The sequence below is a fragment of the Podarcis filfolensis genome, assembly GCF_964270895.1.
Source record: "Podarcis filfolensis genome assembly, chromosome: 15".
Lineage (NCBI taxonomy): Eukaryota > Metazoa > Chordata > Lepidosauria > Squamata > Lacertidae > Podarcis > Podarcis filfolensis.
The window spans coordinates 3,582,237-3,602,129 of NC_139618.1; the positions used below are offsets into that span (position 1 = coordinate 3,582,237).

Here is a 19,893-nt window from a genome sequence, read left to right on the forward strand (position 1 = left end):
CGGGGTGTGTGGCTTGCCGCATTTAAGGCGAGCGCGGCCCCGGGATCTCCCTCTTTGACCGGCGCAGCTGATCGTGTTTCCCACCTGCCCGCTCCTTTTCTTTTTCAGGTTTCCTGATGACCTTGCGATGGACCTTGGTTGGTCGCCGTTAATGGGCCTGGTAGGAATTTTTTCCACTGGGCAAATTGGCACCAGCCATTTAGTTTTCCGCCTGCCTCGTAGCAAATTGTCACAACTTCTTTGTTCTTGGCGGTTAGACATTGGTAGGGGTATTGTTATTTAGATGTGTTGGAGGGGAGGAGTGCCATCACCTCCCCCAAATATTGAAGGGTAGTCCGTTAAAGGATTCCGGGGGGCCTGGCTTCATCCGAAACCTATGGAGGCCAGGGCCTAAAGCGCCCCCCCCGAGCGGTGACCCCGGGGGAGTACCTAGTTGATGTGCATCAGCAGGGCTTCCCCTGCTGGTGTTAGGTGTTATGTACTGAGTTGAATAGGATCCAAACTGCAGCAGTCTGATTGGTCCTAGAACAATAGGATCCAGAATGCAGCAGTCTGATTGGTCCTAGAACAATAGGATTCAGAATGCAGCAGTCTGATTGGTCCTAGAACAATGCAGCAGTATGATTGGTTGGCAGGAACCACCCAATCATGCTCCAGATAGAAGTGAATCCACAACCTGATTGGCTTACAGTAGAATTCTGGAATTAGCCAATCATGTGCAGCCCATTGTGTAAATAATGCATATAAAGCAGATACTTGGAGGGGACTTTCATTTCATTCCTCCTCACCACTATGAGCTGAATAAAGAGCATGAAATCACTTTGCGACTCTGAGTATATTTCACTGACCCTTCCCGGTCTTCAAGCAATCAGACTGAAGCCGGATCGTGGATAGGACCAATGCCTAAGCCAATACCGCTCTTACCTGTAACCAATAAAGTTGTGGCCAATTTTAGCCCATTAACCTTATTCACGGTGTCCTGTGTCTTTATTTCTATTGGGGGAGGCGGGAAATCGCCACGCAATTAATGCTCTCTTCCCCCAGCGATGCATCCATCTTCTTTATACCTCCTTTTCTCAGAGCTGACCCTTTTTGGAAAACAAACGGGGCTTTCGGCAGGCGGCAGTCCAACCGATGTAGCACCTGCGCTGCCTCGTAGAAGCAGAGGAAAGTTTGACCAGTTGGGTCACAGCCTGCCTTGTGGCTATCTTCTAGAGGCGCAAGAGGCCTGGAAGTGCCCCTCCAGGGTTTCAGGCAGTGGCTGCTTCCAAACCTACCTGCAGAGGACTGAACCTGGGGGACCTTCTGCAAGCAAAGCAGGTATTCCCAGCACTGAACTGCCACCCGTTCCACTTAAAAGACCCCACCGAGAAAATGAAAGAAAGCAGGATGGAATAGGAGACTTACGGGAAGCGCTGGGATGAAGATCATGACGTAAACCTGTGTGAGCCTGGAGCAATGAAAACAAACGAGCAAAGAAAACAAACCCAAAAATTAGCAGTTTATTATCCTGCAGCTGATACTTGTTCCCATCCCTGGGGGGGCATCCCATCGTAACAGCGCAGAAGCTACCCCACCCCGTGCCCTGCCAACGCCTTCGTTTTCTGGCATTGCTGAGAGGTGCATTTTTTGAGAAGCCTTGTCAAGAAAAACAAGAAAAGGATTGCATGCAGCAGCTATCCCAGAATCCCTCGCTTCAAGGCCATTGTGTGACTGCAGAAAAGGGCACTCTAGCCCTGACTCTTTGTGCCCTCCCTCTTCAATCTCAGGGCACGTTTAAAGCCCTGCGACACCACTTTAAAGAACCAGGCCTTCCCCCAAAGAATTCTGGGAGCTGTAGTTTCTTATGGCTGCTGGGAGTTGCTAGGAGACCCCGGTTTCCTCCTCAGAACTACAGTTCCCAGGGTGGCTTAATCAATCAATCCTTCTTCCCAGAGAACTCTGGGAATCGTAGCTCTGTGAGGGGGAAATGGGGTCTCCTAGGAGCTCTCAGCATCCTTAATGTACTACAGCTCCCATGATCCTTTGGGGGAGGCTCACCTGGCACCATCGCTGTATAGCTTCAAGCACCAGTCAAAAACATTCCTTTTTTAACCAGACCTTTGCTGTTTAATAATCTAGGGTAGAGTTTCCCTAAACTTGGGTCTCTGGTTGTTTTTGGACTACAATTCCCATCATCCCTGACCACTGGTCCTTCTAGCTAGGGATGATGGGAGCTGTAGTCCAAAAAGCCAGATGGAGACCCATGTTTGGGAAACCCTGATGATCTAGGGCTGTTCAGAGTGGGTGGCATGTTTTAAACTATTTCTTTTTCTTCCTGGTTTCAACTTTTGCCACTTTTGATTGATGGGGTCTGTGTGGAGAGGGTAACAATGTTCAGATTTTTGGGCATTGAATTACAAGAGGATCTGTCCTGGAGTGTCAACACAAGGGGGCTTGTGAAGAAGGCGCAGCAGAGATTGTACTTTTTGAGAATTCTAAGGAAAAACCATCTTCCGCAGAAACTGCTGCTTGCCTTCTATCACTGTGCCATTGAGAGCGTGCTCACTTATGGCTTATGTGTGTGGTACGGAAGCTGTACTACCCAGGACAGGATGGGGTTGTGCAGAGTTGTTAAGGCAGCAGAGAGCATTGTTGGCTGCCCACTCTCCACCTTAGAGCAGATTTATGCCACAAGGTGCCATAGGAAGGCACTGGACATAGTAAAAGATCCATCGCATCCTGGTCACTGTCTCTTCGAGCTCCTGCCGTCGGGACGGAGATACAGGACGATGAAGACAAGAACGAGCCGTCTTAAGAACAGCTTCTTCTCCAGAGCGATCTCGGCCCTGAATGGGAAGCCTGGACTTTGAAAGTCATCTAATCTTCCTTGCTGTACTATACTGTATTGTTTTAATTAGTGTTTTTATGGAGCAGTCAAGTAATTTCGTTGTCCCTGAGAGGGGGCAATGACAATAAAGATATTATTATTATTATTATTATTATTATTATTATTATTATTATTATTATAACTTGTGGATGTGCTTGTTCGTTTCTGTAAGTCGCTTTGAGTTGCCTGTAGCAAGATAAATTAGTAGTAAATTTAATAACCACCACCACCGCCATTTAAAGTGGTATCGTGGTGCTTTGAACGTATGGTGCAATTGTGGCCTCAGTTTCGCCCTTGTATAACTCAGGAGAGAGCAAGATGGTGGCAAAGCAAGAATTAGTTGGCTCTGCCTTTCATTGACTCTGTCTCTTCCTATCATTGGTTTTGGCGCCACCTGCTGTTCGGCTCCCGGCCTTCCGCCCTACCAGCCCCAGTGGGCACCAGCAGTGGCGTAGCGTGGGTTGTCAGCACCCGGGGCAAGGCAAGTAATTTGCGCCCCCTAACCCGTGGATTTGCGCCCCCTAACCCATGGATTTGCCCTAACCCCAGATGTTGCGCCCGGTGCGGCCGGCCCCCCCTGCACCCCCCACGCTACGCCACTGGGCACCAGCCACCTTTGGAAATATGGGGTATTGTGTGTGGACATGGGAAAGGGGGGAAATCGCATGCACAGTGATCAGCCTCAAGTCCAATCAACGGCTGGGTGGAGGATTTCCCTTTTCTTTCTCCCCACCTGGAGACATCTGGGTCCTGTCGGATGAGTAAGAGGAGCTGCTCTGTGTTGACGAAGATGGCCCAGCAGGGGAAGCAGCAGAGAAGCAGAATGAGGATCCCCCGTTGCAAGATGGTCCCCACACGCTTCATATTCTTCCCGCCATACGTCTGGGGAGGGGGGCGTGTGGGTGAAGGTTCCAAAAAACAAGCAGCATCATTGAAACTCTCCAGCCTTTGGACACAAAGGTAACTCACAACAGGAGTTTTATTCACAATATTTCACTGCTCTGGGATGTTCTAGAAAGAGAAGGCATTGTTTCTCTAGGCAAGGAAAGGCGGGGAGCCTGTGACCCTCCTGATATTACTAGTTTCTGACTCGCATCAGTGTTGGTGCACGGGGTGGGGTGGGGAATAGATATAAAAGGATAATTCCCTGGATGCCAGGATCCAGGTTTGGGGCAAGTACTCTTAAAGCATTAAAATAAAGGCTGTTCGACCTTTAACATATGCCTTTGTGATTTCCAAATTTTCCACTAGCATAAAAAAAGACCACAGGTTTGGTAACTTTAAAATGTTTTACTTACAAACTCTCCAAAGGTCAAATTCATGTGCTTTTCCATACAGCATTCAGGGGGGGAAATGCACAGGCAGTAAAAATTGGCTTTGTTACAGTGTTGAAAGTTCCTAAATTATTGGTATAGAAACTCAAGAATGGCTTGTGAGAGCTATGCAGCTAAGCTGTTGCTCCAGCGTAGCCTCTTAACATGCTGAGCTTCTGAGCTAGACTGGGGTGGGAACAAAGACTTGATTACCTAGTTCCTCCTAAGGTGGAGCGACCTAGTTAAGCCTAGCAGGACAGCTTACTTTATGGTCTTAACCCCTTCACGCATTGATTAGATTTAAGGATGTGGGTTATATGAGGCTGGTTATCCCAGAGTCAGTCCCACAAAGGCCGAAGGTCAGGGGAATTATGGGAGTTGTAGTCCAGCAACTTCTGAAGAGCTACAGGTTCTTGTAGCATTTTGCAATCTTACAAACCATCTACAGAGACTGGATTATAAGGAACAAACTTCACTTAGCCGTTTGCGGCTGCTAAACTATACACAAAACTGAAACTAGTCCCATCTTCAGAGCTTCCTTTGCCTGCAGGTCTTACCCAGCACTGATTCCCTCCCAGCAACCAGCCTTTCAAAATGTTCAAGCAAGACACACCTTGACGCTGGCCTTGTCTCAGACTACGTTTCATACACCAGAATTCGAACACACAGCGGCAGCCAGCCATTACTCACCTGTGATATTAACGTATCGCAAGCTGAAGACAACCCAAATCCAACAGAGATGCCTGTTACATTTATAACCTAGGGACCATCAGAGAGGGGAGAAATTAACAGGCAGACAAATCGAGGGGTTATAATGTTGAATGCTAGAAAGAATGGCACAATCTTATGGTCTGGAGTCTTCACTGTGAGAAGCCAAGTTACAAGGAATCAGGCAGAGGGCCTTCTCGGTGGTGGCACCCGCCCTGTGGAACGCCCTCCCACCAGATGTCAAAGAGAAGAACAACTACCTGACATTTAGAAGACATCTGGAGGCAGCCCTCTTTAGGGAAGCTTTTAATGTTTAACAGACCACTGTATTTTAATACTTTGTTGGAAGCCGCCCAGAGTGGCTGGGGAAACCCAGCCAGATGGGCGGGGTATAAATAATAGTATTATTATTATTATTATTATTATTATTATTATTATTATTATCATCATCATCATCATCATCATCTGAGGCTGTCTGCCTTCGAGCAGGATAAATTATTTGTTCATCAAGCCCACTATTGACTATTAAGAACATAAGGAGAGCCTGCTGGATCAGGTCCATGTCCCCTCTAGTCCAGCATCCTGTTCTCACAGGGGCTAACAAGATGCCTATGGGAAACCTGCAATCAGGATCCGAGCACAAGAGCAACTCTCCCCTCCTGTGGCTTCCAGCTCCTGGAATCTAGAAGCATCACTGCCACCCATAGCCATCTCTTCCTCCATGAATTTGTCTAATCCTCTTTAAAGCCATCCCAGAGTGGCTGGGGAAATAGTAAATTATTATTATTATTATTATCCAAGTGGATGGCCATCACTGCCTCGTGTGTTCCGTAGTTTAACTGTCAGCTGTGTGACAAAGTCCTTCCTTTCATCTCTCCTGAATCTTCACACATTCAGCTTCATTGCGTGTGCACAAGTTGCAGCGTTATGAGAGAGGGAGAAAAACTTTTCTCTATGCCGTGAATAGGGATGCGGGTGGCGCTGTGGGTTAAACCACACAGCCTAGGACTTGCCGATCAGAAGGTCGGCGGTTCGAATCCCCGCGACGGGGTGAGCTCCCGCTGCTCGGTCCCTGCTCCTGCCCACCTAGCAGTTTGAAAGCACGTCAAAGTGCAAGTAGATAAATAGGTACTGCTCCAGCGGGAAGGTAAATGGCGTTTCCGTGCGCTGCTCCGGTTCTCCAGAGGCTTAGTCATGCTGGCCACATGACCCGGAAGCTGTACACCGGCTCCCTCGGCCAGTAAAGCGAGATGAGCGCTGCAACCCCAGAGTCGGCCATGACTGGACCTAATGGTCAGGGGTCCCTTTACCTTTACCTTTATGCCATGAATAATTCTACAAACTTCTACCCTGTTCTCCTCTCACTCGCCTTTTCTCTAAACTGGTAAGTCCCAAAGGCTGCAGCCTGTCTTCACAGGGAAGACACAACCACCCCTTAAACTTTTCGGCTGCCAAACTCTTCTCAGGGTTTCTCATGCTTCTTACAGCTGAGCCACCTGTTTTCTAAACCGAAAAGCTCCAGATAAAATAGGAACATGGGAAACTGCCCTATGCTGAATCAGACCATTGCCCTGGCTTGCTTGTCTACACTGACCGGCAGCATCTCTGCAGGGCTTCAGGCAGGGGGTGTTTCCCAGACACACCTGGGCTCTGAATCTGGAACCTTCTGCACTCAAACCAGGCATTCTACCACTGAGCTAGAACCCATCCTATAAGAATGAGACAGAATTCCTCGTCATTCTAAAGCAAACTAATGGATGATTTAAACAGGAGCATAGGAAACTGCCCTATACTGAGTCAGGCCAACGATTAATGCCCATCGAGCTCAATACTGTCAACACTGACTCACAGCAGCTCTCCAGGAGATGCTGGAGATTGAACCCGGGTCCTTCTGCATGCAGAGCAGGTGCTCTACTATTGAGCTACAGCTCTTTCCTAAATTCAAGGCATGTTTTACTAATCCAGCCAAAGTGTGTGAAAGGCCAACAATGACCCTCTCTAGAAGGAGTCTTCTGCTCCCTTGTCTGGCTCTGAATGAGTCGTCGTTCTGGGCACACATCCTGATTGGACGTTGACTCATTCAGAGATGCAACGAGGACACTCTGCAGAGGTCCAGGGACATTTTAAAACACATACGTACGCACACACACACACACACACACACACTTAAAAACACTCACCGCAATGGCAAGGGTGACAGAAGCCAGCTCAACCTTGCCAAGGTGGCCACAGAATATTGTGCTGACAACATGGATCATAAATACGAGTAACTGGATGAGCGTCTGTTGGGGAAAAACAAAGGAAATTTGAAGACATATAACCCTAGAAACTGTCATATTGTGCTGGGAAGAATTTATGGTGCGGATTGTGGAAAATGGAATGACATCGTTGTGAATTTAGCGGTGATTAAAATCCTGCTGCCCACCCTTTAATATGGCCACCTTTAGCTTGGCAGCCAAACAGGCCTACATTTGGAAAACCGAGCAGCTAAATAGCTCAGATCTAAGGTCTTGAAATCAGACTTTAGATGGGAGCTATGCAGCAGAGTTCGTCTCCATCAACTTAGCTCAGGGGCCAGCAAACGTTTTCAGCAGGGGGCCGGTCCACTGTCCCTCAGACCTTGTGGGGGGCCGGACTATATTTTTGGGGGGGAGGAGGGAAAGAACAAATTCCTATGCCCCACAAATAACCCAGAGATGCGTTTTAAATAAAAGCACACATTCTACTCCTATAAAAACACCAGGCAGGCCCCCAAAATAACCCAGAGATGCATTTTAAATAAAAGGACACATTCTACTCTTGTAAAAACACGCTGATTCCTGGACCATCCGCGGGCCGGATTTAGAAGGCGAATGGGCCAGATCCGGCCCCCGGGCCTTAGTTTGCCTACCCATGACTTAGCTCTCAGCAATTTAACCGTGAGCAGCAAGGTCCATAGAAACATAGAACTGCAGAGGTGGAAGAGACCATGAGCGACTCGAACCCACAACCCCAAGATTAAGAGTCTGACGCTCTACTGACTCAGCTATCCCAGGCTGAACAGAGCGGAGACAAAAGCTGGCAGATATCAGCTTCAGAGTGGGAAAGGAAGTTGTCTTGCCAGCACAGAGAATTGGCGTATTAACCACGGGTTTGGAGTCTTACCAGCGGCCCTGCCAGCACCAAAATTTTCTTTGTTTCTTGCCAGAAGTTGGAAGGAATAAATCGGCATAATTTCCTGCAGCAACTTGGGGCGGAAGCTTGCGGCTCAGCGGCTGAATCCTCGAGGGATGTCTTCTTAGAGATGGACGATGCTCCAAGATCCATAAGCAGAAAGGGACCCTCTCTCCCAGGTGGATTCCTTTTTTAAAAAACAGACGCGCCTGATTTGTCTGATCCAAGAGGGCACTTGTCTAACAGCTGCAGAACGGACTTCACTCAGAAGCCGGATACTCGGACCTGCTTGTCCTCACGCCCCTACGATTTTGGGCTAAAGGGTGATGATTAAAGTCTCTCCCGAGCCAATAAAAGATGAAGGAGGGGCAGGCTGTTTGGGCCGGTCTGCCGTGAGCAGAGATCCGCAGGAGGCTGGCTCCAAGGACCTGGGGCATGTCCAAAGTAACCGTCACAAGACCAGGACATTTGAGAAGCTTTCCTCCATGCAAGGGAGAGCCAGCGAAACAGGATACATATATATATATCTAAGACTTTAATGATGAGTCAGGCCCCATCGTCCGTCAAGAATAATAGGGCTCCCGGACGGCACTGCCCTCGAGTGCTGGAACTCGGAGCCTAATTCAGAGCAAGTGGTTAGTCCTCATGGCTGAGAAGAATTGGGGCAAGGCTTAGTGAAATGTCAGGTCAGCATAGCTGTCAACTTTTCCCTTTTCTTGTGAGGAATTCTATTCGGAATAAGGGAATTTCCCTGAAAAAGGGGAAATGTTAACAGCTATGGGCAGGTGGCAAGGAGGGAGGGAGGACCTCCAGCCAAGAGGAGATGAGGACTCTGAGCCCCTCTCGGGATTTAACAAGGCTGGAAGCAAATATATAGATATTTGCCTTTTTTATAGATAGCAGACCTTAGACGGGAGTTCGATTACAGCTGCTTAGGTCTTGGAAACAAGGTTTGCAGAAGCCCAGGACAAAGACAAAACACGAAGAGTAGGTGCCGTTGGAAATAACGGGAGCGACTAACTTGGGTCCATTAATTTCGGTGGGTCTACTCCCAAGTAAAACATGGTTGGATAAAATCCACTGCGTGAATGTGTGTAGGCAGACTGTGTGTGTTTGTGTGTGAGAGAAAGAGAGACTCATACAGAGGGTCAGCAACAAAAAATTGCAGCGTGGTATGCTTCTGTTCGGGACGCGGGTGGCGCTGTGGGTTAAACCACAGAGCCTAGGACTTGCCGATCAGAAGGTTGGCGGTTTGAATCCCCACGACGGGGTGAACTCCCGTTGCTCGGTCCCTGCTCCTGCCAACCTAGCAGTTCAAAAGCACGTCAAAGTGCAAGTAGATAAATAGGTACCACTTCGGCGGGAAGGTAAACAGCATTTCCATGCGCTGCTCTGGTTCGCCAGAAGCGGCTTAGTCATGCTGGCCACATGACCCGGAAGCTGTACGCCGGCTCCCTCGGCCAATAAAGCGAGATGAGTGCCGCAACCCCAGAGTCGGCCACGACTGGACCTAATGGTTAGGGGTCCCTTTACCTTTTTACCTTTATGCTTCTGTTCAGTGGGCCAGCCAGCCAGCCATGCCCTCTCTTCTGAGGCTCCATTCCATTTGTCCACACACAAAACTGGATTCTGTGACCACAGAGGATGCTCAGTTGCCTGCCTGTTCTGGGCTTCTTCTCCTCTTAGGCTCCTCCAACACCCCTTATACCCATTTTTCTCCTGGGTAGCTTGTGGTTCTCTCAGGCTTGCTAACAGCACCCTTCCACGCAGGTGACCAGGCCTAGACTGGAGCAACTGGAGCCCCTGGTCTGGGAGACCTTTAGAGGTCCAAACTTAGCAGCATCTGATCACGAGAAATAAAACCACGTTCTCTTCTTTACTGTTACCAAGCAACTTGGCCTAGGTCATTAAATCTGCCTGTTTTTCAAATTGGCTTTTTTTTTTGCAAGAGGCCAAGGCCTCCCTCGATTAGGAGGCCCTGGGCTGCGGCCTGCTCAGCCTGCATGTAAATCCGGCACTAGATGTGACTCGGTTTTAGCTAAGCTAGCTACGTAAGGAGAGGGAAAGAGCTCACTTTTTCAATACGTAAAGATGGGGAAGGAGCTGCCCTCGTGATCTTGCTGGACTCCAACTCCCATCAGCCCCAGCCAGGAAGATCAAAGGTCAGGTGTGATGGGAGTTGGAGTCCAGAAGCCATTAGAGGAGTCAGTGGTCCACAAAGGGGCGCTGCTCTGCTTGGGAACGATTTGTGACAGGAACAGAGGAAATGGACTTCGATTGAGCCAGACCCATTGCTCCATCTGGCTCAGTGTTGTCTACACTGACTGGCAGCAGCTCTCCAGTATTTCCAGACAGGGAGCCTTTCCCAGCCCTGCTTGGAAATTGCAGGGGATCGAACCTGGGACCTTCTCATGTGCACTGCCGCCCGGTTCCAACTTTCCCCTTAGAAGTAAAAGCAAGGCGCCAGTCCTCATGATATCAGGTATTCAAAAGTAAGGAGTCCATGGCTTGGCTTTGGAAAAACAGTAGTACTTAGTTCATTGGGAACAAGTGCTCTAGGGTTTTAGATAGACAATGCATCCCCCCAGTTCTGTCGGGAGATGCTGGGTGAAATAAATAAATATTAAGGTCTTATGTATATAATAAAGGTTCATAAATGTACCAAGCAAACACGTACATATATAGGCCACATGTCTGAAGCTGCACAGGAAAGCAGCTATGGAGCCATTTTGACTCCCAGGCTGACCAGGTGTTTTCTCTGCAAAGTCAAATGGAGGAGCCTCCCCATCCTCTTTGCCTTCACAAATCCTCTCTTAAGGGTATGTCTGTGTATGAATAGGGTGAGGCTGTGATCTGGCTCAAGAACTACCGTATTTTTCGCACGATTGGACGCACCGGACCATAGGGCGCACCTAGTTTTTTGGGGGCGAAATAAAGGAAAAAAAATTTCCCTTTATTTCCCCCCCCCCCCAAAGCAGGTCAGGGAAACCGAACCAGGTCGAGGAACAGCGGGATTGTGGCGCTGCCCCTCCCTGCTGTCCCCCGAGCTTGTGGGGCTGGCTGATGTCTGCCTGGCGCGAGGGGCGCTCTGCTTCAGGGCGCCCCACCCGCCGGGCGGCAGGCTGCTATCCGCAGCTTGGGGAGCCTTGCAGGGAACTCCTGCAGGGCTCCCCACCCTGCGGATGTCTGCCCGGCGCGAGGGGCGCTCTGATTCAGGGCGACCCACCCGCCGGGCGGCAGGCTGCTATCCGCAGCTTGGAGAGCCTTGCGGGGAACTCCTGCAGGGCTCCCCAAGCTGCGGATGTCTGCCCGGCGCGAGGGGCGCTCTGATTGAGGGCGCCCCGCCCGCCGGGCGGCAGGCTGCTATCCGCAGCTTGGGGAGCCTTGCAGGGAACTCCTGCAGGGCTCCCCACCCTGCGGATGTGTTCCCGAAGCGCCGGGCGCTCTGCTTTCAGGGCGCTCGACGCTCCGGGAAGCAGGCTGCTATCCGCAGCCTAGACATCCCTGCGGGACCTCCCGCAGGGTTGCCTAGGCTGCGGATGTGTTCCCGAAGCGCCGGGCGCTCTGCTTTCAGGGCGCCCGACGCTCAAGGAAGCAGGCTGCTATCCGCAGCCTAGACATCCCTGCGGGATCTCCCGCAGGGTTGCCTAGGCTGCGGATGAGTTCCCGAAGCGCCGGGCGCTCTGCTTTCAGGGCGCCCGACGCTCCGGGAAGCAGGCTGCTATCCGCAGCCTAGACACAGCTAGCGGAGCGCTAATCCCGAAGCTTGGGGCTGCGGAGCTCAGCGCGCCCCAAGCTTCTGGGTGCCGGCAAGGTCTAGACGGCTAGCGGAGACCTTGCCGGCACCTAGAAGCTTGGGGCGCGCTGAGCTCCGCACGCCCCAAGCTTCGGGATTAATGCAGCGCTCCGCTAGCCGTGGGAGAGCTGGGTCTCCCACGGCTAGCGGATAGCTTCCTGAAGCCTGGAGAGCGAGAGGGGTCGGTGCGCACCAACCCCTCTCGCTCTCCAGGCTTCAGCGAAAGCCTGCATTCGCTCCATAGGACGCACACACATTTTCCCTTGCTTTTTAGGAGGGAAAAAGTGCGTCCTATGGTGCGAAAAATACGGTAAGTACTTATCATTACAAAAGACTGGCCAGGCTCCCCAGGGTATCAGTCCAGTAAGCATTAACAGGTAACTTGCCAGACAGGAGAAAAACAACATTCAAATTTCTGTTTTAGACCGCCTTTTCTGTGATGTAGGTATGATGTATCTGAGGGGTGGCCTTAGGTTACACCCCTTCTGTGATGTATGTATGATGTTTCTGGGGGTGGTCTTGATCTACAGGGTGGCAATTTCAAAAGTCCATATAAAGCCTTGCACGCCATTGTTCTGGGTTCCTCCTCCCTCCTGCGTGTGGTGAGTGAGGACCCTGTTGCAACAGATCAATAAAGATCAAGCTTAGTAGCTGCTTTGCTTCTCAATATTCTCTGGTTGGCCTCTGTTTTTTTCCTCCGACTGACGGAGAACCTACAAAGGACTCTAATAAGGGAATAAGGGCAAATTTTCGTTTATTTCAGAGGCAACCCAGCCAGATGGGCGGGGTATAAATAATAAGATTATTATTCTTATTAACCTGGCTCTTCTTATAAGATCCAGGGCAGATCTTACGCAGCGCATAGTTTAAACTATGGAACTCGCTTCCACTGGAAGCACTGATAGCCACCAACTTGAACGGCTTTCAAAGTGGGTTAGAGAAATTCTCAGAGGAAAAGGATATCGACAACTAACTGGATACCAGTTCCTGCAAACCACAGGAAAGGGGAGGGCTTGTTCCCCCAGATCTGGTTTCCCGAGTTTCCCATGGGCATCTAGTCAGCTTCTGTGAGATCAGGATGCTCGACCACATGGGCCATGGGCCTGATCCAGTAGGATCTTCTACCGGAGACCTTTCGCACGCTGACACCCAACCCCCCTCCGGACGTGATACTGGAACTGGTCCATAAGCCATCTGTGTAAACGCCAGCAAGGGCCAATCCGTATTAATGTGCTCTTTGACCTGGATGTGTTAATGAATGGCCAAATTCACTGGATTAAGGGAGGGCAAAGGCCGCATTTTGACACCTGAGCGCCCCCTCGCCTCCCCATTCGGTGCACAATCTGAAGTCTTGCAAGGGAATCCAGATTCCAAGGCCTGTAGGAATTGCCATACCAAAGCCTTGAGGTGGTTTGCATTCCCTCCTCATAAATCGGCTTCAAACGCCCCTACTCAGTTAATTATTTTTAAAATCTCTGTGCTGGCCAGCCATCCATGGACGCATCCAAGACAGGCTCGTTTTTGTCACTTATAAAATGCGCACCCTCCGTTTCATGGCGATTTGATCTTTGCTGACCCGGCGCTCTCCTGATGGGTTGGACTACAGCTCCCATCAGGGCCAGGGGCCAGCACAGTCAGGGACAAGGATGGGATTTGTAGTTCAAACCATCTAGAGGGCACCAGGATTTAGCTGGAGGTCGCCAACAGGATGCCTTCTGGGTGTTGCTGTACTACAACTCCCATCCCTGCCTGACCATTGGCCCTGCTGGCTGGGGCTGAAGGGAGTTGTAGTTCAACAGTATCTGGAGGCAGCACGTTGGCTCCTTGGGGCTGTTTCCTTGGAACTTGTGTGAATCTGGGTGCTTTATTTAGTTACTGCGTTATTTAGTTTATTTAGTTACTGGGTGCTTTATTTAGTTACTACTACTGTACTCCCCTTATGGTTTTGATCTATGGGCTACTTTAAAAATGAGGCTGCATTTTAAATTGCATTTTAACCTGTATGTTAAATTGGGGTTTTTCCCCTATTATGATTTTACTGTAATTTTACTGGTGTTAGCCGCCCTGAGCCCGGCTCTGGCCAGGGAGGGTGGGGTATAAATGAAATGTATTATTATTATTATTATTATTATTATTATTATTATTATTATATCCCATCTTTTTCCTCCAAGGAGCTCAAGGTGGTGTATGTGGTCCCCCCCTTCATTTAATCCCCACAACAACCCTGTGTGGTAGGATAGGCTGAGAGGCAGTAGCCCAGTCAGCTTAATGGCTTACTTGGGAGTTGGGATTCGAACCCTGGTTTCCCAGGCCCTAGTCCAATGCTCTAACTGCTACACCATACAGGCTCTCAGTGGATGCTGGATTAGATGGGCCTTTGGCCTGATCCAGCAAGGGCTCTGCATCAATTCTTACTGTAGCACCCTGCTTGTGGTTAACGCTTAGCTGGAATGAAATATTCAACGCAGCAATAGAGAAATTAAAATAATCATTTATTTGTCAGACAAATAAATGAGAGACACAGTGGTATATGGTTACCAAAGCTCTGCCCACTCCAGCCCTGATGGTCAGCACTTATATTTCCTCAGCCCAGCCCCCTTGCTCCTCCTTTGGCTGCCTCTGTCCAATCAGCCTGGTTGAAATTCCTATTGGCTGTTTGCTAGAACCAATCATAAAAGATACACCCATTTCCTATTACCTTTTATGGGAGACAAAGAGCTATATTTCCTTCTATCTATAAATGGCAAACAAGTAGACATATATCTTACATTTGCCTCAACAAGGCACCTTAATTACCAGATCACCTTTTGCCCTTCTTGCCCTGTTGCCCTCCAAAACAGATGGTTAAAACAGATGCTCATTCTGTCTTAAACAGATCTTGGGTTCACATTCTCACACACCATCAATGAAATAAGAATCTAACATTTCTTACTTTCTAAATCCTTTGCATAATTACATTTAAGCCAATATATTTCATACATAACATATATAGATTTTTAGAAGCAAAGGCCTTTTCAAAGTAAAAAGGAACTTAGTAAAAACACTTTCCAGAAGCAACCCCCCTTTCAAGCCAGCTGCTGTTTCTATTAGCTCTTGCCCTTTAACCGTAGGAAAATGTGGCTAAAGTCTCTAATGGGAGGCACATGGTATTATTTTCTGTTAAACAATAAATCCTACTATTTACTAACTCTTAATTAGTGCTTTTGCAGCTTGATTGTATTCTGTAGGGTCAGTAACCTAGTAACCTTTGCTCCCAGCCTGTAATTCCCTTTTTACAACTTTGAGAATTTTGGCTCCTGCTATAAATTGTGGCCAGAGGATTGGAGAAGATCAGTCCACATCCCAATCCCAAAGAAGGGCAGTGCTAAAGAATGCTCCAACTACCGCACAATTGCACTCATTTCACACGCTAGCAAGGTTATGCTTAAAATTCTACAAGGAAGGCTCAATCAGTATGTGGACCGAGAACTCCCAGAAGTGCAAGCTGGATTTAGAAGAGGCAGAGGAACCAGAGACCAAATTGCAAACATGCGCTGGATTATGGAGAAAGACAGAGAGTTCCAGAAAGATATCTACTTCTGCTTCATTGACTATGCAAAAGCCTTTGACTGTGTCGACCACAGCAAACTATGGCAAGTTCTTAAAGAAATGGGAGTGCCTGATCACCTCATCTGTCTCCTGATAAATCTCTATGTGGGACAAGAAGCTACAGTTAGAACTGGATATGGAACAACTGATTGGTTCAAAATTGGGAAAGGAGTACGACAAGGCTGTATATTGTCTCCCTGGTTATTTAACTTATATGCAGAATTCATCATGCAAAAGGCTGGGCTGGATGAATCCCTAGCCGGAATTAAGATTGCTGGAAGAAATATCAACAACCTCAGATATGCAGATGACACAACCTTGATGGCAGAAAGTGAGGAGGAATTAAAGAACCTTTTATTGAGGGTAAAAGAGGAGAGTGCAAAATATGGTCTGAAGCTCAACATCAAAAAAACAAAGATCATGGCCACTGGTCCCATCACCTCCTGGCAAATAGAAGGAGAAGAAATGGAGGCAGTGAGAGATTTTACTTTCTTGGGCTCCATGATCACTGCAGATGGTGACAGCAGCCACGAAATTAAGAGACGCCTGCTTCTTGGGAGGAAAGCAATGACCAACCTAGACAGCATCTTAAAAAGTAGAGACATCACCTTGCCAACAAAGGTCCGTATAGTAAAAGCTATGGTTTTCCCAGTAGTGATGTATGGAAGTGAGAGCTGGACCATAAAGAAGGCTGATCGTCGAAGAATTGATGCTTTTGAATTATGGTGCTGGAGGAGACTCTTGAGAGTCTCATGGACTGCAAGAAGATCAAACCTATCCATTCTTAAGGAAATCAGCCCTGAGTGCTCACTGGAAGGACAGATCCTGAAGCTGAGGCTCCAATACTTGGCCACCTCATGAGAAGAGAAGACTCCCTGGAAAAGACCCTGATGTTGGGAAAGATGGAGGGCACAAGGAGAAGGGGACGACAGAGGACGAGATGGTTGGATAGTGTCTTCGAAGCTACAAACATGAGTCTGACCAAACTGCGGGAGGCAGTGGAAGACAGGAGTGCCTGGCGTGCTCTGGTCCAGGGGGTCACGAAGAGTCGGACACGACTAAACGACTAAACAACAACAAGAAATAAATCAGGGGGGCCTTTGTCCAGGAGGATAAACATCTGCCAAAGTCTTTTAGCCAGCTGGTCTTCTGCCTGGCATAAAAACACACAAGCATCTGCAAATATATTTTTTTTAAGCTCATTTTAAAATACAAGTCTTGATCAGATGCCTTATTACAACCCTCTACCATGTCCTGCCTCATCAGGTTGTTGTACAAAAAAAAGTGTGTGTTGTATGGACCATCAACTCCATTAGAAGCCTCTGGTAACCCTGAACTACGATTTAAGAACTGATGCCTGGGTTTGCTTTTTTTCCTCTGCCCTCCCTGCCCCTTTTCCTTGTGTGCCATTTTTGTTTTTGTTGAGGATTATAAGCCTGTGGGATCTTTGCTTTCATTGATTTCAAGGCACTCTGGGAGCCTTCTTGGCCGAAAGAGCAGGCCACAAATCCTCTAAATAAATAAGCAAACGCTCAGTTAATCTTAAACAAGAATTGAGGAAATAATGTCTGGAAATCGATATTTTGGCTCTAAAGATTCCAAAAACCTATCTCTGTTTGTGGACTGAATTAGCAGCAAAGCAAAGAGCGAGGAGCTGTCTCAGCAGGGGAAAGAGGAGGAAGAATCTGCTTTATTTTAATTGGCTGAAGAATAATGAGGGCAAATATTTGCAAGAGATTTGCAACCGGCAAATTGAGAAAATAAAAATCCCCCAGTCGTACAACCCTGACCTTTTGAGGGCAGGTTTTCGCAGACATATTGCATGTCTTCCGTTGTCTTGCGTGAGAGAGGCAACTATTACTGTTTGTCTGCTTTAAGAGAGAGAGAGAGAGAGAGAGAGAGAGAGAGAGAGAGAGAGAGTTTATACTGCCAATATCTTAGGGTGCAATATAGCATATTAAGTGCTGCTTTCGAGTGAGTAGATAGAGTCAAGCCTGTTGAAATCGACAGAGCTCAAAATGACTTCAGAAGAAATTGAACTGGGTTGAGCAATCAGGGATTGAACTGGGTACAGATTTTATTTTTTATTTTTTTCAAAAAAAATATTGGTTTTCACAATATTATAAACAAACAAACACATAAGACAAACAAACATAAATCATAGCCTTATTGAAATTTACACTTATTAACTTTGTTAAATGACTTCCCCGCTTCCCCTTGGTTGAATTTCATTGCATATCCTTTTAACGGTTTCCCAAATCATAATTTTTATAAAATTTAACTTAAACATAAACATCCTTAAATCTTCACTTTATGAAATTAAACATATTAATTCATCACTTAACATAAATAAAATCCTAAGCCAATTAAGTATCTGCAAGCTGTTTTCAGTTAATTTAACTTAACATATTTAACTAAATAATCATTAAATTTAATCCACACTTCCTGATACTTCTCCTCCTTCTGGTCGCGGACTCTTCCAGTTAGGTCGGCTAGCTCCGGAAAATCCATCATCTTCACCTGCCATTCTTTTATCGTTGGTAATTCTTGGGTTTTCCACTTTTTAGCTAACAAAATACGAGCAGCAGTACAGATTTTAATAGACGAGAATCCCACAACTTATTGAATCTGGATTTTATTCCCAATATCTGATTCCCAGCCTTTTAGTCATGTTTCCATAGGAAGTTTGCCTGATTCTTACCCAGAAATTATACAGTGACGCGATGTGATCCAATGAAATAGACTAGAGAGAACTGGCTCCAGACTAACTCTGCGACTCTGATGGTGCTTACGAGGGAGTCAGCCTCATGCAACTGAGCAGAAGTTCCTTTGGAGTAAGCCCAGTAGAATTTACTTCTGAAATCAAAACCGGAATCACTTTTGTAGCACCGCCTTAATCTGTTCAGCTTTCGCGGTTTTGTATTGCATTCCTCTGCATGTTGAGGGTATGTAAGCTGCTGCGTGTGGGCTATGATCATAGCAGTAATAAGAAAAATATAAAGATGGAAGTCAATATGACATAAGGGTGAAAGTATTGACCTTAGACAGGGTTCAAACCCCCCACTCCCAATGCACTCTCACTAAGTGACCCTGGGCCAGTCATATCGTTCTACGCGGACACTGAGGTCCAGCTCCGAGGGCCTTCTGGCGGTTCCCTCACTGCAAGAAGCCAAGTTACAGGGAACCAGGCAGAGGGCCTTCTCGGTGGTGGCCCCCTCCCTGTGGAACGCCCTGCCATCAGATGTCAAAGAGAACAACAACTAGCAGACTTTTAGAAGACATCTGAAGGCAGCCCTGTTTAGGGAAGCTTTTAATGTTTGATGTATCACAGTATTTTAATATTCTTTTGGAAGCCGCCCAGAGTGGCTGGGGAAGCCCAGCCAGATGGGCGGGGTATAAGTAATAAATTATTATTATTATTATTATTATTATTATTATTATTATTATACTACATTTAAACACTCCCCTTTCTCTGAGCTTAACCTACCTCACAGGGTTGTTGTGAAGATTAAAAAAAATAGCGGTGGGGTAACTCATGCTGCCTCAAACACCTTGGAGGAAAGGACAGGGAATATGAATGTGAATAATAAATTTACTTTAATAATCATTTCTATTCATAGATTTAATAATTCTAGTTACAGGTAGGTAGCCGTGTTGGTCTGCCGTAGTCGAAACAAAATTTAAAAAATTCCTTCCAGTAGCACCTTAGAGACCAGCTAAGTTTGTTATTGGTATGAGCTTTCATGTGCATGCACACTTCTTCAGAAAGCTCATACCAATAACAAACTTAGTTGGTCTCTAAGGTGCTGCTGGAAGGAATTTTTTAAATTTTGTTTTTACATTTAATAATGATTATTTAATATTGCATTTTGGTTGTGGTAACCTGCCCAGGGACTTTATGGTGAATAGCAGTAAATTAATATTGATAATAATAAAAATAAAAATAAAACCAATTATAATAAACTTAATTCATTCCTTTGATAATAATTTTTAAATATCTTATTTTAATTGTTGTGGTGTGCCCTGGGGCCTTAAGGTGAAGGGCAGGTAATTGATACTAATAATATAGTAAATCAATTTTAATCAACATTTTCTATTTGCTAATCGCTATTTAATATTTTGTTTTAATGGTTGTGACCTGCCTGGGACCTTAGGGTGAAGGGCAAGTAATTAATACTAATAATACAGAAAATCAACTTTAATCAACATTTTCTATTTGCTAATCGTTATTTAATATTTTGTTTTAACGGTTGTGACCTGCTCTGGGTGAAGGGCTGGGCAAGTAATTAATGAATTAACAACAACAACAACAAAATATGAAACCAATAATAAAAATGACCCCGCCCGCCCATCCGATTTGGGGGTCCCGGGTGTTCCCCCTCCCTCCCTCGGCGCGCGCGTCACCGCCGGCTCCGCCCAATGGGGAAGGGGATTCCCCTCCGCGCGCCCGCCCCCCTGGCCCGCCT

At 47.2% G+C, this 19,893-nt stretch overlaps 1 protein-coding gene across 6 annotated transcripts in view; it reads right to left on the minus strand.

Moving 5' to 3' along the window:
- The window catches only part of LOC310750055 (multidrug and toxin extrusion protein 1-like), a 26,386-nt gene extending 15,547 nt beyond the window's left edge, over positions 1–10,839 (minus strand). The window contains exons 1-6 of one of the 6 annotated variants that reach the window (XM_083587681.1): positions 10,717–10,839; positions 8,035–8,230; positions 7,071–7,172; positions 4,873–4,941; positions 3,603–3,751; positions 1,408–1,450 (exon numbers count right to left, since the gene is read on the minus strand). In XM_083587681.1, the coding sequence (XP_083443807.1) occupies positions 1,408–1,450; positions 3,603–3,751; positions 4,873–4,941; positions 7,071–7,172; positions 8,035–8,196 (525 nt within the window). In that variant the 5' untranslated portion in view covers positions 8,197–8,230; positions 10,717–10,839. Of the gene's footprint in view, positions 1–1,407; positions 1,451–3,602; positions 3,752–4,872; positions 4,942–7,070; positions 7,173–8,034; positions 8,669–9,576; positions 10,091–10,117; positions 10,214–10,716 lie in introns of those variants that run through there. The other 5 variants (XM_083587680.1, XM_083587683.1, XM_083587682.1 and 2 more) reach the window with 5 other exon arrangements.
- Between the last annotated feature and the right edge of the window lie 9,054 nt (positions 10,840–19,893).